Source organism: Anas platyrhynchos, chromosome 3, assembly GCF_047663525.1.
Source record: "Anas platyrhynchos isolate ZD024472 breed Pekin duck chromosome 3, IASCAAS_PekinDuck_T2T, whole genome shotgun sequence".
Taxonomy (NCBI): Eukaryota; Metazoa; Chordata; class Aves; order Anseriformes; family Anatidae; genus Anas; species Anas platyrhynchos.
Window position 1 is genome coordinate 90336697 of NC_092589.1, and position 19435 is coordinate 90356131.

Consider the following 19435-nt stretch of genomic DNA (forward strand, 5'->3'; position numbering starts at 1 on the left):
TGCATTAAAAAGTGATAGGAAAACCTCATACTTTATTTGGAAAGCAGTGGCATCTGTCTCTAGATTCTTGCTGTGTTCCTGGAAATGTGTACATTTTGCTGGCATGACCAGTCACTGGTGATGAAGTAGTAGCAAGTAATCTGTCTTCATGTGGGCACTAAAATAAAAACAAAATTTTCTGATTTTTGGTCCATTTTGGTGAATAGATAAATAACATCCAAATACTACTTTCAACTCACTTTCTGTTTTAACACTACTGTACATAGCACATTGCAGAGATGCCACAACTGCCAAACAGAAGGAAAAGCTGTAGTAAATGAAAGCCTCGACATTGTGGTCCTGTACTGAAATCACTGCTGGTTAAAACAGATCTGATTGTCCCAATTCTTTCTTGCAAAAGAGTCCAGACATATGAAGAAAGCCTCTCAAAATTATAAGTGAAAGCAGAAAATGCTCATTGGAAAAAAGGAGTATTTCTCAGTCCTGTTCTTCACCCTTCCCCAAAATGACAGAATGTGAGGGATTTTTATTTTATTTATTTTTTTATATTTTTTTTGTAATTGTGAACAGTGAAATACTTTGGACATACACAGTTTGGAAATAAACAAAAGGCCTTAACGCCAATATTCAGCTGCCTGCATCTTTATAAGAGCTGAGCAGTTTGAGGATACACTACCAGACAAGTCAACAGAACCTGACAAATTTCAGGAGCTATCATCAAGATGTGATAAGGTCTCCTGTGAGCCTTCTTGTCAAAGAAATTCCAACAGGATTTACATCTTAGTGTAGAAATTCGTAACCAAGGATAAATTCCTTTCCTTATATTATTGAAATTTTAGCTCTTAAAATGGGTATGGAAGTCATGAAAAAGAATCAGAAAATGTAATGCTGATTTCAATATGAAAGTCATTAACAAGGAATCTACTATTTTTATATCTTCAATGTAAGACATACTAATGAAACTGACAGTGCTTTTATCTAAACAGCTGAATGAGTGCTTAGGATACTATCAATATAGCATATCCTTGATCTTTTTGTGTTCATATATAATTAGAGTTTGTATTTTCTTTTCTGTTACTGTGTCATAACTGTTAAATGATTTTTATTTCTATGCACAAAGTGAAACTTACAGAAAAAAATCATTCATTTCACCTAGCTTTAAGCTCATAAATTCAAGAGGAAGCCTGCACTGTCATAAGGAATATATTTGAAGTATATTTTAACAAGAAGTTATTATTTAAAATTGAAATTTCCCCTTAATAAGTTAGATCTAGCCCCTTTAATGCCTCTGATCAACTATCAGTTGTCAGTTCTGACAAACTATTATCTTCCTCTGTTCTTAGGCAGCTTTATCCCTCCATTCAAGCACCCCTTTCTCCCATCTCTTTGTACACAGGATCAATTAGACCTTCTGCAAGTAAGACTCACTGCAGGCTGAAAGGTGATGGTGCTCATGGTCTTAAGAGAAGCCTTCTCTTAGATATTCATAACTAACAAAGCAATATTTTAATGTCTGGGTTTTTTTTTTTGAGTTTATTTTTTTTTCCCCTCTAAATGGACTTAATTTAGCAAAAATATTTACTCACATATATAACTTCTAGCATTTCTATAATTCTAGTCTTACAGTTTATAGTGATTCAGTCTATCCAAACAAAAGGGAAAAGTGAATACTGAACTAAATCAATGTTTTCCCTTATGTTAAACATACACATCTCAGCACACGCACTATAAAGTATTTGCCAATTATGGAACACCTATTCTTCCATGTTATTAAATTGAAATAATGGAAACACTCTCAATACCCTCCTGTTTTTCTTTCCTTCCACTGTCATGCAGAGACTTTCATGGGCTTTGTTTATTAATTATAGTGCTAGAATAGATACAATTGTTATTAAAATGGCCTCTCTGTTATTTGACATCATTCTCAGGTAATGACTGATTTGTTTCCTACTCTCTAAGACTTCCTCAGTTACTAATTAGATACTAATCAATTTTAAGAAATGCATTTAAAAAGCACTAGCAGCACCTAGTGCCTTTTACTGAGGATCCACTAAGCCATTTGTTTTGGTAACAAGAAATAATGCATGATGACTCCAGATGCAGGATTAATTTTCAGGAGGTAATTAATCTAATACTTCAATTGCAATTTCTTTACAATCTTTAGTAAGAAACAATGAAATAATTTATTTTATATTACCACTTGTATTTTAACAATAACTTACCAGCTCAGCAGATATTTCACAACACGTATCTTCTGTTACAACGTTTGGATTACAATAAACTGTTATGCGGTGAAGTTCAATCTATTAAGAAACACAAGAGAAGAGATTAACGTGAAATGTAAAAAATATCTTATGGCATGTATTTTCTAATCCTGGTGTAACAAACTTTCTCTCTGAAATAGCATATATTTCTGAAATACTGGCAATACCAAAAAATCCCACCATTGTTTATTTTCTCACTTAAGGAACAAGTTACACAGTCTCTTACTTTGAATTAAAACACATTTTAGATTTCATTTACCTTCATGTAAATTGCAGCCCTCTGTGCTGCACTTAGTGTGACTACATGGGCATTTCAATCCTCTAGATGTTCTCTGCAAAATGTAATTTTCTCCTGCAGTGAGCTAGTGTCAAGTTATGACAAGCTCTATGTCCTGTGTATCTTCCATCACTTTGCACCTTGCCACTAAATTGAAGAGCAAAAATTCTGTATGTAAGACTTCTGTTTTAGAAGTCTTTAGAGATTCGGAGCAGATGAACAGCATCTAATTTTAGCTGGTTGGGCCCCTCACTACAAGAAGGACATCAAGGTGCTTGAGAGAGTCCAGGGAAGGGCAACAAAGCTGGTGAGGGGTCTGGAGAACAAGTCTTATGAGGAGCAGCTGAGGGAGCTGGGATTGTTCAGTCTGGAGAAAAAGAGGCTCAGGAGCAACCTTGTCACACTCTACAGGTACCTTAAAGGAGGCTGTAGTGAGGTGGGCGTTGGTCTATTCCCTCATATGCCTGTCGACAGGATGAGGGGGAATGGGCTAAAGTTGTGCCAGGGGAGGTTTAGTTTGGATATTAGAAAGAACTTCTTTACTGAAAAGGTTGTTAAAAGCTGCCCAGGGAAGTGGTTGAGTCACCATCCCTGGAGGTCTTTAAAAGATGTTTAGATGTAGAGCTTAGTGATATGGTTTAGTGGAGGACTTGTTAGTGTTAGGTCAGAGGTTGGACTAGGTGATCTTGAAGGTCTCTTCCAACCTAGATGATTCTGTGATTCTGTCCAGCCCTTACTAAAGTCCAAACACGTCATGGACTGCACTGACTTACACTTACTCACAGGAAGGTGTAGGGAGGGCCTAATTTCAGAGAATAGTTTTGCTACAGGATGTCTCATTCTGCATCTGCTTTGTGTTCTCCTATTTTTTCACTTGTACTTGGTATTGAGAAGTGTGTCACTACAGGATCTGCTCTGCTGCCTTCATCAGCTTTATGTTCATGTTTTTCCACATGTATGGAAAACCCAACTGCCAACTTCTACTTGGGATTATCCAGCTGTAATCAACACAAGCTTAGAGGTATTTGCTACTTTTCCTCTGTGCTACTTGGAAATAAGGAGATGGTACATAAATTTGAAATAAATTTGAACTCAGTCTTACAAAATAAAATGAAGTATGAACTTAGCCTTACAAAATAAGAGCTCTGATGATTCCTGGCCAAAGGTTTCAGCACCTCACAGAATGTACTCCTCTTATAATGCTAACTTGCAGTTACAATAATGTTATTTTCATCTGGAACTGTACAATGTACATAATAGAGCTAAAACTTTCAGATGGCCACTATAAACTTCAAGACAGATGCTTTAAACCTGGTAATGAGATGTCAGTATACTTAAAACAAACTGACATTTCCTGGAACTTTCCAATCGCTTGCTCTGAGCTCTCTATACAAGGAAAGAGAGGAGGATATTTCTGGAACAGAACAAAGCCCATAATATTAAAGGGTTGCCTTGGGTAATTCCACATTACCCCATTTATCTACAGATGAAGCAACAGCTTGCTTTTTTCAGGAACACTCCACAGCAGCTTATTTTCCTTGTATTTGCATTTCATTCAGCAGATCTTGCCCACTGCGTTTTGTAGGAAAGGGTGGAGGAACTGGACTACTTTACAATTGCCAGCTGCACGTGCAAGTCAGTTGTTTGCATCAAAGACTGCAGGAAATGCACATTCAGCCACTTCCTCATCCCTCTCATTTGAAGGAGGGATGAACTATGAACAAGGTGTTCATATTTCTGCATAACTGAATTACCTTGGATTGATACAACCTTGAAACCATAGGCAATCTAATTTTTTGGGTTTCTTCTGCTCATCATAGGGGGACAAACTGTAACAGATGACTGATACAAACTAGCATTTGTCATCCCAATAGCTAAATCTCATAAAAATTGAAAGAAAAAAACATTACTACTGGAGTGATCTCTTAAGTGTAGTAACATGTCTATGGTAACTACATGGCTGTTACTCCAAAGTAAACACAGAAAACTAGACTCTTGAAACCAGGACTGAGTTTTTGTAGTTACTTTGGTAACAGAAGGTTTGCCTTAGCGGACTCTACAGCACTTAACATTGTTTAGAAAAGACCTAAAGATTGTAAATTAAGAATTCACACTCAAAATTAATAACCTGTTTTGAACCATTTTTTCCCTACCCAATTCTTTATGATGGTAGAAGTGTGGATAAAACATGATTTCAAGTTTTCCAGTTTTGCTTTCATACTACTCACATCTACAGGCTTATCATCTGTAGCACGAGAAGCAATCAGAGTCCTTCCCTGCAAGTCAATGGTGAATTTTTCATCAGTCTGTTTTCTCTCAATTAAATTACAATCCAAATAGAGGGAAATGATCCCCGACTGCACGCTAATACCAAGTTTATGCCACTGCCGATCGAACAATGGATAAATTTCTCGACTCTTAAAAGTGTAGTGCAGTATATTTCCCTGAGTGGATTTGGTCATATACTCCACGACCTTTTTTGAACCATCCAGAAGGACAGAGATCTGAAAGCAAAGTGAAATAGAAGAAGCAGTCATTTAAAAGTTAGAGTAGAATAGTTAAACTCATACATAAACTATATGTAATAAACTTTCATTACACAGATTGGACTAGAATTATGAAGCATCTTTTTTTTTTTTATGTAACTTTGTAAAAATATATCAGCTATAAATCAAGCATGCCTTCTATCCTTGTTCACAGTCCTAACTGAATAAATTTTCTTAAATTTTTGTCATTCCTATAATAAATCATGAACTATATCAGATCAGTCTGTCTACTATGTCTAAAGTGTAGCTAAATTCAGTGGTAAAACATCCACAAAGTGATATTTATCATATTACGTGGGGAGAAAAAGATAAAATAATAATTAAAAAAAAACAAAAACAAAGACAACTCTAACCTCAGGAGTGTCATGCTGATTTAAAATTTGCCATATATACCAACGCTCTTTCTTTGTATTTCGCCGTACACGGAACGTAGCAACTAGAGAGTATTCTTCAGGAAGCCCATTTGGAAATACTTGCCTACAACAGAAAGAAGGAAAATAGAAATAAAAAAAAAAAAAGAGTTCTCTTTGTTCTTATGCACATATAAACATTGCTTAAAAGGAACAAACAGAAATAATACCTGGTGAAAACAAGGAGCCAAATGCTCACTCACACTCATACAAATTCACTGGCTTCAGTGTTCAAAAGTGCCTCATTTTGCTTCCCCAAGCTCAAAAGTACAATTCATTCTATTTATAAGAATGCCTAAAGATTTATTTTGATTTTATTTTTTAAATCCTAGGTTACTATAAATAGGAGTCTTTAAAGAAGTGCTGCAAAATGAGTGCAGTATATAAACATACTTTAAAATACTACTTTCCCCAATTTATTGCTCAGTACACTGGAATAACTTTCCCAGAGGATTTGTGGAATAATTTGTGGAGGATTTGTGGAATAAACTCCATCCTTGGAGACTTTCAAATTCAGCTGCAGATGGCTTATAATAACTGCAATAACCTAATCTAACTTGTTGGCCCTGCTTTGAGCTGGGGGTTTGATCCAATGACCTCTATGGGCAGTGACTTGGATGTCTTGAGTATTAGAACAACTGAACTTCATCAGGCTTGAGCAAAAATAAGAAATGCATTTCTGAATGAATGTCCTTCTGTGTTTGATTTTGTTACTCCTTCATTACATAAAGTATGCTCATGCCTCTAAAAACATGCCCAACTGGCTACCTATATCACAGAACACAGTAGAACACCACTTCTGTGAAATGTTAAAAAAGTTTGTACTTCAGAAAAAATGTTATGGAAATCAGTCTGTAACTCAACTCTATGGACTCCGGTAATCATTAAATATATGATTGAACCACACGAGGTTCAAAAAGTCCAAGTGTCCCTGGTCCAGGACAATCCCAGGCAGTTCAGATTGGGAGAAGAACTCACTGAGAACAGCCCTGCAGAGAAGGACTTGGGAGTTCTGGTGGGTAAAAGACTTGATATGAGTCAGCAGTGTGCACTTGCAGCCCAGAAGGCCAGCTGCATCCTGGGCTGCATCACCAGAGGAGCGGCCAGCAGGACAAGAGAAGTGATTGTGCCCCTGTGCTCTGCCCTTGTGAGGCTCCACCTGGAGTGCTGCATTCAAGTCTGGGGCCCCCAGCACAACAAGGATGTGGCGCTGTTAGAGCGGGTCCAGAGGAGGGCCACAAAGATAATCAGAGGGCTGAAGCACCTCTCCTGTGAAGAAAGGCTGAGAGAGCTTGGGATGAACAGCCTGGAGAAGAGAAGGCTCCAGAGAGACCTCACTGCAACCTTTTGATACTTAAAGGGGTCTTACAAAACAGATGGAGAAGAACTGTTTACTGGGGTAGATAATGATAAGACAAGGGGGAATTGTCTTAAACTAAAAGAGGATAGATTCAGACTACATATTAGGAAGAAATTCCTCACTGTAAGGGTAATAAGGAACTGGCACAGGTTGTCCAGAGAGGCTGTGGAGGTCCCATCCCTGAAGGTGTTCAAGGCCGGGCTGGACAGGGCCCTGGCCATACTGATCTAGTAGGTGGCATCCCTGCCTATGGCAGGGTCATAGGAGGTAGATGATCTTTAAGGTCCCTTCCAACCCAAGCCATTCTATGATTCTATATACTAATTCTGTTGCAAACAAATTGGGTTGGTGTCATCACTTTTTGAAGCTACTGCACGCCCAATTACTTATTTTCTAAGGCTGAGGTGAGACAAATGAAAACTACAGACACAATGTGCAAATACTTAAAGAGTTAACATTGAGTTTTTTATGTTGGGATCAATGCAGTTTGCTGAAAACAGTCTAGGTTGCCCAACGAGCTACACTGCAAAAGGTATGCCACAGATCAGAATGGAGGAAACCTGAGGGCCCCACGCAGCAGAAACATTTACTCTGGTTTTCATCCCATGATCATTTGAAGTAAATAGTTTAGTTCTGTAAAACTACAAATGGGATTATAATTATACCATAATGTGCTACAAAGGGTTTATTTTTAAGAAGAAAAAAGAAAGAGGAAAGCACCAGCTGACAAGACAATAATCCCACCACCCTCCTGGAAGGTAGTGCACTTCAGCTCACTTAGGACCTCAAGAAAAATGCGTTCTGTCTAGAGGCCTGCTATAAATCCTGCCAAAGAGCTTCTTTATGGACTAACACCTTTTTAAGTCCCTTATGTGGGAATCACACTTCTTTGGCTTACTTCCATCACCTAATTCCTGTTTTTATCCCAGGACTGAATTGGCTGCACTCCCACATTGTCAGTGCACCCATATGCTTTGTTGCATAGTTACAGATGTTTCAGTGTCAAAAGGCAAGACAAAAGAGAACAGGCTTTGCAGGACTTAGATCAAGATTTCATCCTACTCTATATTTTAATTATGGCATAAAGAATATTTTTCTGATTATTATTTTTTTAAACATACCTTTATTGAACATTAGCATTACTGTTCTGATAAGCACTCATGTAAACTATCTGGACGTAGGATCAGGCCTATGGTTTACAGCATCTGAGACAAGACAAGGACACGGCATCTCAGATTTACAGCTGTAACCTACACAGGACATCTGACTGTGGGAGCATCTGATTAGCTCTCCAAAAGCAATTTGCTTTCCCAGTTAAGTTTCTCATTAGGAGACACGTGGGAGTCTGTGTTAATGGGCAAAGGGCAGACAACTGTGGAAGGGAAATGAAGAGAAGTCTTCATCAAATGAAAGGAGGAGAAGCTACGATTGGTATGATATGTCTGCAATATAGACAGAAGTCATTTCTGGACGTGGATAGTCTAGTAAATATGAGCTTTTTTTTTTTTTTTTATTGTTTCCCATTACTGTAAGCTTCCCCGACACTTAAAATGTTATCTAAACAAATAATAGTCTAAGTCTTCTAAAATTTTAAGGGTTTGTTTCAGAATATTGTCCAAAAAAAATGGTTGTGTGTGAGTGCACATCATATAAAATTATCTGTCTTAGCTGTTTATCAGTACACTTGGAAGCAGGCAGGAGTTAAGATATGGGCCAGCACTATTAAGAAGTGCAGGGGTTCATTCACCATTGAGCTAATTGAGAAAACTGGGTTGGGAGTAATGAGAAAAAACCACAAGGGTTAAATTAATTCCTAATGACACTACACCAAGTCCAGTGAAGTCAATTGAAGAGGTAAGATATAAGTAGAATTGCAAAAAGGATTAATTTGGTTAGATTTACAGAATAATTCAGGTAGGAAGGCCTACCTCTGCAGGCCAATGGATTCAGCCACCTGCTCAAAGCGAGGCAAACTTGAAAATTAGATCAGGTTACTGTGAAACCTGTCCAGCTGAGCTTTGAAAGTCTCTATGGATGGAGATTATTCCACAAATCCTTTGGGAAACTTGTTCCGGTGTCTGACTGCCCACACAGTGATTTTTTTCCAAGATCCAGTTGGAATTTCCTTTGCTACAACTTGTGCCCATTGCCTTTTGACCTTTCACTGTGAAGCTCTGACAAGAGTCTGTTTCTGGCCTCTCCATAATGTACTCAAAGACAGTGATGAGGTCCTCCCTGAGCCTCCTCTTCCCCAGGCTGAACAAGGCCAGCTCCCTTGGCTTCTCCTCACACACCATGGGTTCAAGCCCCCTGACGATCTTGGGCCTCTACTGCACTTGTCCCAGTCAGCTTTTCCCTTCTCTGTTGGGGAGCACCAAATTGGACACTGAACTCCAGATGTAGATTAACAAGTGCCAAAGAAAGGGAAATGATCTGTCTCTTCCCCTGACCTACTGGTCCTATACTTGCTAGGACAACACAAAATATAACTGTCCTTTTTCACCACAAGGGCACTTGGCACCAGCATCTGCTCCTTCTCAGTACAGCAGCTTTCTGAGCAAGCAGGTAGCCAGCATGTGGTGTCTTATGATGCTACCCTTCAATGTGCTCACCATTCCCAATTTAGAACCTACAAAATGTATTTCGTATCACCTTTTAAAATTGATGGTTATGTTACAAAGAACTTTAGATTGCTCAATTAAATTATTAGTTTGGGTAAAAGTGGTGTAAACAAAGAGCAAATCAACACTGTCAAACAGACCAAGGTGATACACCATGCTTCAGAAAAAACAATATAGCAACAGAGAAAACCACTTTACACTAATCTTCTTAGGAAGACAATGTAAGACCATACTTCACAGCTACCTGAACAGCATAGTGCCAAATAGCATAAATTCCATGTATGAACTACTGTATATCAAAAACCTAACTTAACAAAAACGTCTTCATTCTCCAGTTAGTGTTCTCACTGTATAACTATACGAACATATTCCTTTGTTACCAAAAAGTCATTAACAGATGCTTAAAAGTATGCGCTTTACATTCAAGCCCTCCAACCAGATGGTGAATGCTACAATGAAAAAAAAAAAATCAAAAATCAAGGGATAAAATATTTAGAAAACTAGCATAATATCTACTGCTATATATAATTTCCCTTATGTTCTTATTTCTTGAAAGGCTTGAATTGAATGTAACAGAATAAAAAGCACGCATCTACCCTTGAAATAACTTAGCTATAGATGATCAGTAAGATAGTATAGCAAAATTTTAGCATTACTCCCACTGTATCTTCTACTCAGTAAAGCTCGGTTAAAGGTTCTTCAGGAATACACATGGTATGTGTGTGTTCTAACCAATAAATATAAAATGACATCTGATGGGGGGGAAGTTGGGACAGAAACAACATAAAACCTCATTCTGAAACATGAAAAAAGCAAAATAAATAAATAAATAGATAAATTTAAATCTCACAATACTGAACTTGAAATTCAGGCTTTGAATGCTTAATATACTATTTCAACTGGTTGCATCTGCCAGCATGTAAAAAGGATTACCATGAAAGATTAATGAGATGTCACATGAAGGGTGAAAACAATAAAGTAGCAGCATTAAACACTAATGTAAAAGACAAAACCAAGTTGTTCCACATGTCCACAGCTCAACAAGTACTTCCTCACGGAGTATTTACTCTTTCCATGCAGCACACAGCAAGAGCAATTAGGATAGAGAACAACGATGAAGGAAACCTGAACCAACCTCACCTCAAAGTCTACAGATGTAAAATACGTATACAGAGAACATTAATTTAAGGTAACACTCTCTGGTGTCTAAGCCAAAAGTAGTAAGGGAGATAACAGGTCTTAATAAAGCTCTAACTTTGCAGAACATGGCAGTAATTAGTAACTGTCTCAATTCATCTATAAAGAAGAGGACAAGAAAGAATTTACAGGCTAATAGAAACATGCAAATGAGAGTATCCTTAGCATCTCTGATACAGGGGATGCTTATGGTTTCTTGGAGAAAAGTGTCTCAGGTGTCTGCATAATCATACTTGGGAGAAAATGATGAATTTTTTTCTTCCCTAGGAAATATGTTAACAGTGGGACAATGGCCAAGTTCCCCCATGCCTGTTGAGCTTCCTTAGCTTAGGACAATCTAAATCAGGTATCCTTCCTGGACTACTCTAACCTTCAAGACTATTAAAAAGGCCTTTTTCTCCTCTTCTACACTTAAAATGATCATGATTGTTGGTACTTGTGTTGAATTCAGGGCTGTCCAAGTTTATTACATGCAATTTAAACACAGGCAGTGGTTTAGGCACCTCAGGACAGAGGCAAAGCTCAGGCATCTGTACATTCATCTCTGAGTCACAATGAAGCTTGGGTGGGAGCTAAATGTCTGGCTGCTGAAGCCGTGGTGCTTATGCCAGGATGCCATAGGAAATCTGTGATAAAAATGATTCATTGTAAGTGCCACGAGGGGTTAGGTGGTGCTTCAGAGTAGACATGTTGAATCATTCTCTGAGACTCAGGTGCCTGAAGTCTGACTGGATTATATTTTAGGTGGAATTTAGACAGTTTGAATTTCTCCCTCTGTCTGCATTGTCAGTAGTACATAATAAAAAATGAAAGTTGATGAATGGAGCTCTGTGTTCTCAAAGTGAAGCACGCCCTTGGTGGAAACTGCTGAAAACAATTGCAGGAATTGAAGCACATGAACTGAACACACAGACTTGAATTTATACCACCCTAGACTGCTGGACTGAGGTGTATGGTAAATTACAGATGCCCCAGCTGGCAGACTGAGTAAAAAAAGAAAACAAGAAATAAAATCCCTATCAATACAAGGATTTAGATACAAATCCAGACAGCTAGGTGTATGTTAATGTTCCACAGGTTGGATCAGCAAGCAGATACATCAAGAATGGTAATAAAAAACCAGGGTTGTCCCAGCAGCATCTATGGGCCACTCTATCAAAGCATATGTACAGTCTTACTTGCAAAGGCTTTTGCTGCATTCTCCCATTTTTTAATTGATTAAAAGTAGCTATATATATATATATATTTTTTTTTTTTTTTCCTAAAAACAGGTGCTGTGGCCCAGATACAGCACAGACTGTACATTATGAGGTTATTAGTAGAGTACTTACAGGAATTTTGCAAGAAGTTTGCATCCATTTTTGTGCATACCCTCTATTGTTTATAATGATCAAGTACAAAGAGATTTTTGGCAAAAATATTTGCTTATGATTTGTTTCCTCAGAAGTTCTGAAAATTTCTGAAACACAGCTACCAGCTGGTTCTCCTAGTGCTACCATGCTAAATGAAGTAATTATGAATGAATTAACTGTGTATTCACAGAGCTATAAAAACAGTTTTAGTTCTATCTTTGTAAAGCAGCATTGAATTACCCATATCAAATTTAGTAAGGCAATCCTTTATTTACCTTTTGTTTTTATTTTTAAAAACTCACTAATGGAAAAGCAGCATCTATTTTTAAATCTTATGAACTCTAATTGTTCCATATCAAATGAGTGTACACTACAGTATATGACAAACTTCCGTATTTACAAGTATCAATGAAGCCTCCAGCTTGCTGAATATCTTCCAGGAAGAGAAAGATGAGCCAACTTACATTTCCTGAGAGTGAAGTGAGAGATGTTTAGAGTTTATGGCAAGACATATCTTTTCCAGCTGACATATACCATTACCTGGTATATGTCACTTGTAACGTGACAATGTTACAATAATTTGATGACCAGAGCTCAAGGAGTTAGTTTAAACAATTTTCCTATCATGGGTGATGATTTATTTAGTACTATGTTGACTGAGACACTGAAATGTTAACCTTTTTGCGTTTGCTTTCTTATTCATAACTGATCTCAGCTTGAATTCCCTTAACAAAGTTACCAGATACAAAAAATCTCCTCATTACTCTCTATTTCTACATCAAGTTACTACATTCTTGACTCTCACTTTTTGCCTAACTTGACCAGTACAAGAAGAGAAGGGGAAATAGCTAACTAGAACAATTTACCAATCTCTGCCTAGAAATATTATTTGAAATTCTTTATAAATAAAAGTTAAGAACAGCTGTTTGTTACCCAAAATAAGAAATAATTTCCCTCCCATCCATCTTCCTCAAATCACACTAAGATGCACTATAAAGTTTCATGTTACATTAGGCCTGAAGTTGTTTTCATATGACACATTATATGATGCAACTTAAAGGAAACTATTCAGACAGCTTAAGAGTTATTAATTACTTGGGAAGTGCAGAACCCACTCAGAAAATGTAGCACTGAAAGCAAAGCTGCAAATTATTTTAACATTGAGGAAAGTGATTTAACCATTTTATAAAACTCAACATGCCTCTGTTTTCCTTTACTGAACAGGTATAGATTAGTTGTCACTTTTAATACGTAGGTGGCTCAGATTTTTTAGGTGATAGTCGATGTAATTTTCATAGTTTTTTTTTTTATTTTTTTTAAGGATATCTAAAAAATCTATTGGTTTGAAAAAGAAATAGAAGTATAAAACCTGTTAGTCCTATTCTGTATCCTTATTTACAAGAACTGTTGGTGAACTCCTGGCCTTGATTAAGTCAAAGGCCACTCTTGCAGGGTGAGTGCAAAGAGGTCATTATAACAAACTAATTCTGCTTTCAAGTTTCACCAATTTCTGCGCATTTTAATTTCTCTGAAAAATCACCCAGAAGTGTTAAGAACTACTGCCTTAAAAGTAATAACATATAATGATGGGAATACAAAATGCCACAGTTTTTCTTTTCATTTTCTTAAGCAGAATTCTGCAGCCTGATAAATTTTGAGAAAATTCAGATCAACACTTAGGCTTTTGGAGTCTTATCTTGTGGAAAACAACTTTCAACACTTCTGATGCGGTTATAAAATACTTGCTTCTTTCAATGTGGATATTTGTTTTATGAACCAAATAGGTCCAAGAAAAATCAGTGAGTTTTCCTTCTATCTGGAAAACAAATGTAACCCTATATAGCAAATGTAACATCTTTTTAATAATGAATATATTAACAAATATAAAAAGACTACTAAATAGGTTCAAAAACTAGTAAGAGAATCATGTTATAAAATAATATATTCAAAGAGCATGTTTCCCATTCAAAAATATCACACCTGACTCTGAATGTTGCATACTAAATTAAGCTGCAGCAGTAAGCATCTTTCCATGCTAGAGGTACACAGGGTGACAAAGAACGACAACCAGTGGACATTGTGATTGAAGATGAATAGGGGAAGGGATGGAAGCCAGCCAGACCACCTGAGCAAGCTAAAATTTTACTCAAAGTAATTTCATATTCTGAAGCATCTTCCCACATCTATACTGGCATAGACTCAAGAAAAGCTAATGCAACAGAGTAGATCCAGAAAATGCATATACTATAGTCAGTTGCCTTTTTATGTACAAAGCCAGTAAACGGCACGTGTAGGATACAGGCATTGAGATGTCCCTCCAGACACTTTAGAGCTAATTTAACATCTAACAGCATGGTTCTGGGATTCAGAAAGACTGAAGTCAAATGGCATGATTTGCTCAAGTCTTACATTAATACAGGTCTTACATTCAGACTGTTTATTCTCCTTAGGACATGACCAGAGCACAAGCAAACATACTGCTGGTGGTGTCTGACATGAGGAAAGTGAAGAACAAAACTGTGGAATTCCGCTTCTTTCACAACAGGCAAAACATTTCCTCTGAATCTCCTTTCTCCTAACCATGCAATTCCATGACACTTTCTGGTGTCCCCCTGCCTCATGCTGCTCAAACCAGATTGGCGTTTTGCGTATCAGCATCACTTACTGGCCAAGCATAATACAGAAACTTCCTAATGTCAGTACCAGAAAGCAACCACTAAAAACCCTCTCTGTTGTTCCAGTCTGTTTTTTCCAACCTGATTATTCACATATATATTTTCAGTAGCTGCGGAAGTGTGGTAACACTTCTGGAGCTGATACTGATGCCACAGTAATTGATACCTTCAGTTCCATCCGTACCTCCTCACAATGATGTTTCAATAAGAAGTTGCACTAGGCCTGCTGTTTTTAGAGTCTTGTGAAGACAATAATTTTACTAATCACATGTGCCCTTTCATTGAATATTTCTCTACAGATGCTAAATCTGTTCACGTATCAAAATTTTAAAACGTCAGTTAGGAAAGGCTCCCTCCAGTGCCAGCATCCAACTCCTTATCATTGTGTAGCTACATTGAGAATATAAAAACTCAAAAGAAAACCTGCTTTTTTGAACTCTTATCATTGCTTTTCAGGAGTCACACTCTTCCTAAACAGACACCTCACTCTCCTTTCCTAGCTGCAGCTAAATGTGGTTAAAAAAAATAAATAATAATAATAATAATAATGCATTTTTCTAACAGGTTTCAACTCCCATGATTCACTGTAGGAAATGAAACATCACAGTGCACATGCAAACATGGCCTTATTTCCCAACTTGAATATCTCAGAAATCTTTACAGCCTTCGTTATTTAGGACCACACTAGCAAACAGATTGCCTTCTTTGACAGAACTACTCAGGGCCTGATGTATTTCTGACAAGCAATACACAAAAACTGAAAAACAGTTTTCTCTTTGGAGATTAATGCAAATGGCTGAATCTGGAGAAACATGATGATCTTTCCATTTCTTAGGTGGTTCTGTGGTTGTCTCTTACAATGTGGTCCTTATTCAAAATTTAAAGGTAGGAGTTGTTTAAAAGAAGAGCAGAGATTTAAATTTTCCTCAAGTCATTTAAGATTTGTATTGGGCTTTTTGATATTTTTGTATGATCTCTCAAGGCCATTTTGCTATGCCAAATATGCTAAAATCCAGTTGTGGTAGACTTTCTTTTCAATTATGGCAAGATTCAAGAGAAGAGGATGTGAACTTCAATACATTTAAAGGAACTTTACACACTTCTTTTAAGATCTACACCCATGTCTTTATTTAGGCATTTTATGAGCAGCTCTAACTAATTTGTCCTTCTAGTTTGCTCCCAGAAATGGAGTGGAGACAACACATCTAGTTATTAGAAAAGTCTATTACTTGGCAGTCTCTGAATTCAATGAGAGATTAAATTCTTATGCTAAATATGATTCTCTACAGTGGACTGGAGTTTTTCAGCTGAGCAAGAAGTCTTCTGAAGATGTCAGAGAAAAAAAATAATTACTGTAACCTCTGAAAGTCAACTGGCAGCAAAAATTGTTCTGCACGCATTTCTACATGCTTCCTACCCTGAAGCAAGATCTATTGGTATGATGTTAATTATTTGTAGATCTTCATGGTTGCTGTTGTCCAAAATGAAAATGTAAAAAAAAAAAAAAAAAAGGAAAAAAGGCAGAATACAATAGGGGATTTGTACATTGGAGGCTGTGATCATTTCAGTCTGAAGACAGATGATGCCTATCATACTTTGGAGAGGGAAGAAATAATGAATGTTTCTTTTTCCTTGGACTATGCATATTCACATACTCTTCACTAGAGGAAGAAGAAATCAAAGCATGCAATTTCCCATAGGGGTTTTCACAACCAATTTACCAGCATTGTACAGATGTTTGTATTGGTATCTAGAGATACTAGCCGACTCCAGAAAGAGAATGGTCTTTTTAGTTTTGTACACAGGAGGGTTGATCAATTCAAGCAGAGCTACACACTGAGAGACTCACAACATGCTACTTCTCACGCAAGTCTTGTGCATTTCTGTATGACCTTGTGATACCCAACCTAAATGTGTTGTTTCCTTTTAACACTCAATTGCTAGCTGTTTAGTCTCCCTCACACCCATCTCACACCCATCCCAAACTTTTGTTAGATTTTAGCAGTGAGAACAAGTGAGCACTGAACTAGTGGTGAGAGCAATGGAACAACTTTTTTTTTTTTTTTTTTTAATTACACTTGGAATAGGTTCACCCCTTCCTTCCTCGGTACATGCTGCCAGATCCTGGACAGCCCTGGCTGATGACGTAAGACAAACCATCTCCCAGGCCAGTATCAATACGATGAAAATTGTGGGTGGTCACGCTGAACATAATACTATGATTGGCAGTGGAAAGGGAGAGCTAAAAGGGCTGCTATATGGATGAAGTGCAGCTGAACAAAACTAAGGGATGTTTTTTCCTAACCTCTCCAAATAATTGCTTGGATAACTAGCCACCTCCTCCTCCTCAGCATTCAGGAATGCCCACCAATAAATTCATTCCAGGCTGAAGTCACAAGCAGGTCACGCTAAGAAGTGTTTGAGAAAAAAGGCTCAGGCAACATTGAAGATACTACAGCCGACAACACTGTTACAGATGGATATGGCTATCCATCTTGGTTCCACATGATCTCCCCAAAAAAGAAGGCATAAGAGGTGAAGATTAAGTTACCATCAGAAGAGACTGGAGTAGGAAAGAGGGTTAGTGATACCAGATACCACACTACTGACCTGAAATAAGTAGCTCTGTCAGCTGCAAGAGTGAAGCTACGGAGACAGAACATGCTTTTGCTTTAACACCCCCTACACACAACATGTCTATGACTAGTCTATGAATATTTAAGCCTTGTGTTCTGCTTACAATTTGAAGAATAACTAGATGGATAATGTGCTCTTTTACAGTTTGAAAAAAAAAAAAAAGGTAATATTTATGGATTTTAAGTGAACAAATATGGAAATAAAAGATCAAAAATACATCTGCATCACATAGAAAGACTTAATAACAGTTTCAGAAACTGGAAAGTATTGCTTTTCTAAAGTCTCAGGACTCAGAAATTACTTGTCTAATTGAAGTTAAATGAAATAAATACACGACATAAAAGTATGTACAACTTGGCCTGCACCTCATGCAATTTCTGTACTAATGAGATTTTGGCAAGTTACACATTAAATGGGGTTGAAATATATCAAGCTCAAAACTATCAACATTGAATTGCTATCTGCTGAGTCGTAACTATGTTTACCAGGATGGGCCAAGGACCTATGACTTGCCAACCTTCTTACTACCTGACCCAGCTGGGAAATGGCCAGGTATTCACTATAAAGGACTAGCAGAGAAACACACAAAAAGCTTAAGGGTCTTGCATTTGACCCAAGACAGAGGTGTTGAAAGGAGACTTCAAGCAGTGGAAGTTTTGGATAAGCGAATGAATAATTTATTTAGTTTTCCCCTAAACATCACATTAAAAGAACCCTCCGAATCCAACTTGAAAGAACAAGGGATATTGCAGAGAGTCTTTCTCAGGCTGTAGAAACAGGCCAGATGCCTTATATCCAAACAAGGAAGCCTGGCATGCTGTGAGTTTACAAATTTTTCTCAAAACAGTGAAAGTTCCACCACTCAAAAACTTTCATTAAAACAATGCATGTGATTCCATTAACTATAGCTGTATTTGATATTGAATCATCTATATCATTTTTATATGAAAGTAACAGAACTAGAATGAACAATAATTTTATTTTTTGATAGTATGGCTGAGATTGAAATCTTTACTGCTGATGAAAATTTGATGAACTTCAAATTATCTACTAGCTAACTGACAAAGTGTAAAAGAATTATAACTAAAAAAAAATCACTAATATTTCACATTGTATAAAATGATAACATTTAAGTACGTGGTGAGAGTTTTTGCAAATTTTGAAAAGGAAATATTTAGCATGCACACTGCCTTGTGACAAAAACACATTTGATGTATTCAGTCTCACTATATAAATTACTTTGCTAACAATGGAATTAAGTACCTAACATTATGGGAATGTTTATGGGGAAAAAAAAATCTGTTAACAGTATAGTCTATAATTGAAGCACACATTTACTTTTGCATGAGAACAAAGTCAATCTAACATAAGCTATTTAAAGAAATGACATTTAATTGCGATAACAAAAGTTAGGATGCTGTAAAAAATGTAATCTTAGTGATAATATGGATTCGTATTAGAAGTGATAACGGATCGTTAACTGGAGCAATGGAGCTAGGCTTTATTATAACTCTTCAGTTTTTCAAGAACTCCAACCAGTTAATGAGTCATGACTTTCCTTTCCATAAAATCATACCAGCTATCTCAAATCACAGTGTTTTTGTAGTGCTCTTAATATTTTCACAACAAACCAATCTTAAGCTTATGTAATTTCCTGGCAACATAGCATATCTGTATCCACATACTAATACAGTCATTTACCACTTCCCAAATTTAAAGAAACTCCCGTGGAAAGGGAAGTAACTTACGGAACATAAGAAATCTTTTTAAAGTCTATGCTCCTTTTGAGTAAATACAATTGTCTGATAGCATTTCTTGTACCTAACATTTTCAGTCACTCAAGTCATCATATACAGCTTCATACTGAACTGCTGCTAAAACTTATCGTCTATTTATTTTTGATCCTGTTGTGGTACATTTTCATCCAATGTCTCTGACCATGTGATTATTCTTAGGCGTCACTGTCTTTATCACATATTGTCCACACTTCACATAGGAATCAAAACCTTTTATGTTAACCTCCTATTCTCAGCTCCCAATGACTTAACTCCACAGGACATATTTTCAAAAAAAGCTAATGTACTAAAAGATTCCTC

General features: G+C 37.0%; 1 protein-coding gene across 12 annotated transcripts in view; it reads right to left on the reverse strand.

Moving 5' to 3' along the window:
- COL19A1 (collagen type XIX alpha 1 chain) overlaps positions 1-19435 on the reverse strand; it is a 202617-nt gene that overhangs the window by 164193 nt on the left and 18989 nt on the right. For 10 of the 12 annotated variants that reach the window (XM_027455037.3, XM_027455035.3, XM_027455036.3 and 7 more), the window contains exons 5-8: positions 5441-5564; positions 4770-5045; positions 2223-2303; positions 32-157 (exon numbers count right to left, since the gene is read on the reverse strand). In XM_027455037.3, coding sequence (XP_027310838.2) covers positions 32-157; positions 2223-2303; positions 4770-5045; positions 5441-5564 — 607 coding nt within the window. The remainder of the gene's footprint in view (positions 1-31; positions 158-2222; positions 2304-4769; positions 5046-5440; positions 5565-19435) is intronic. The other 2 variants (XM_072036305.1, XM_027455038.3) reach the window with 1 other exon arrangement.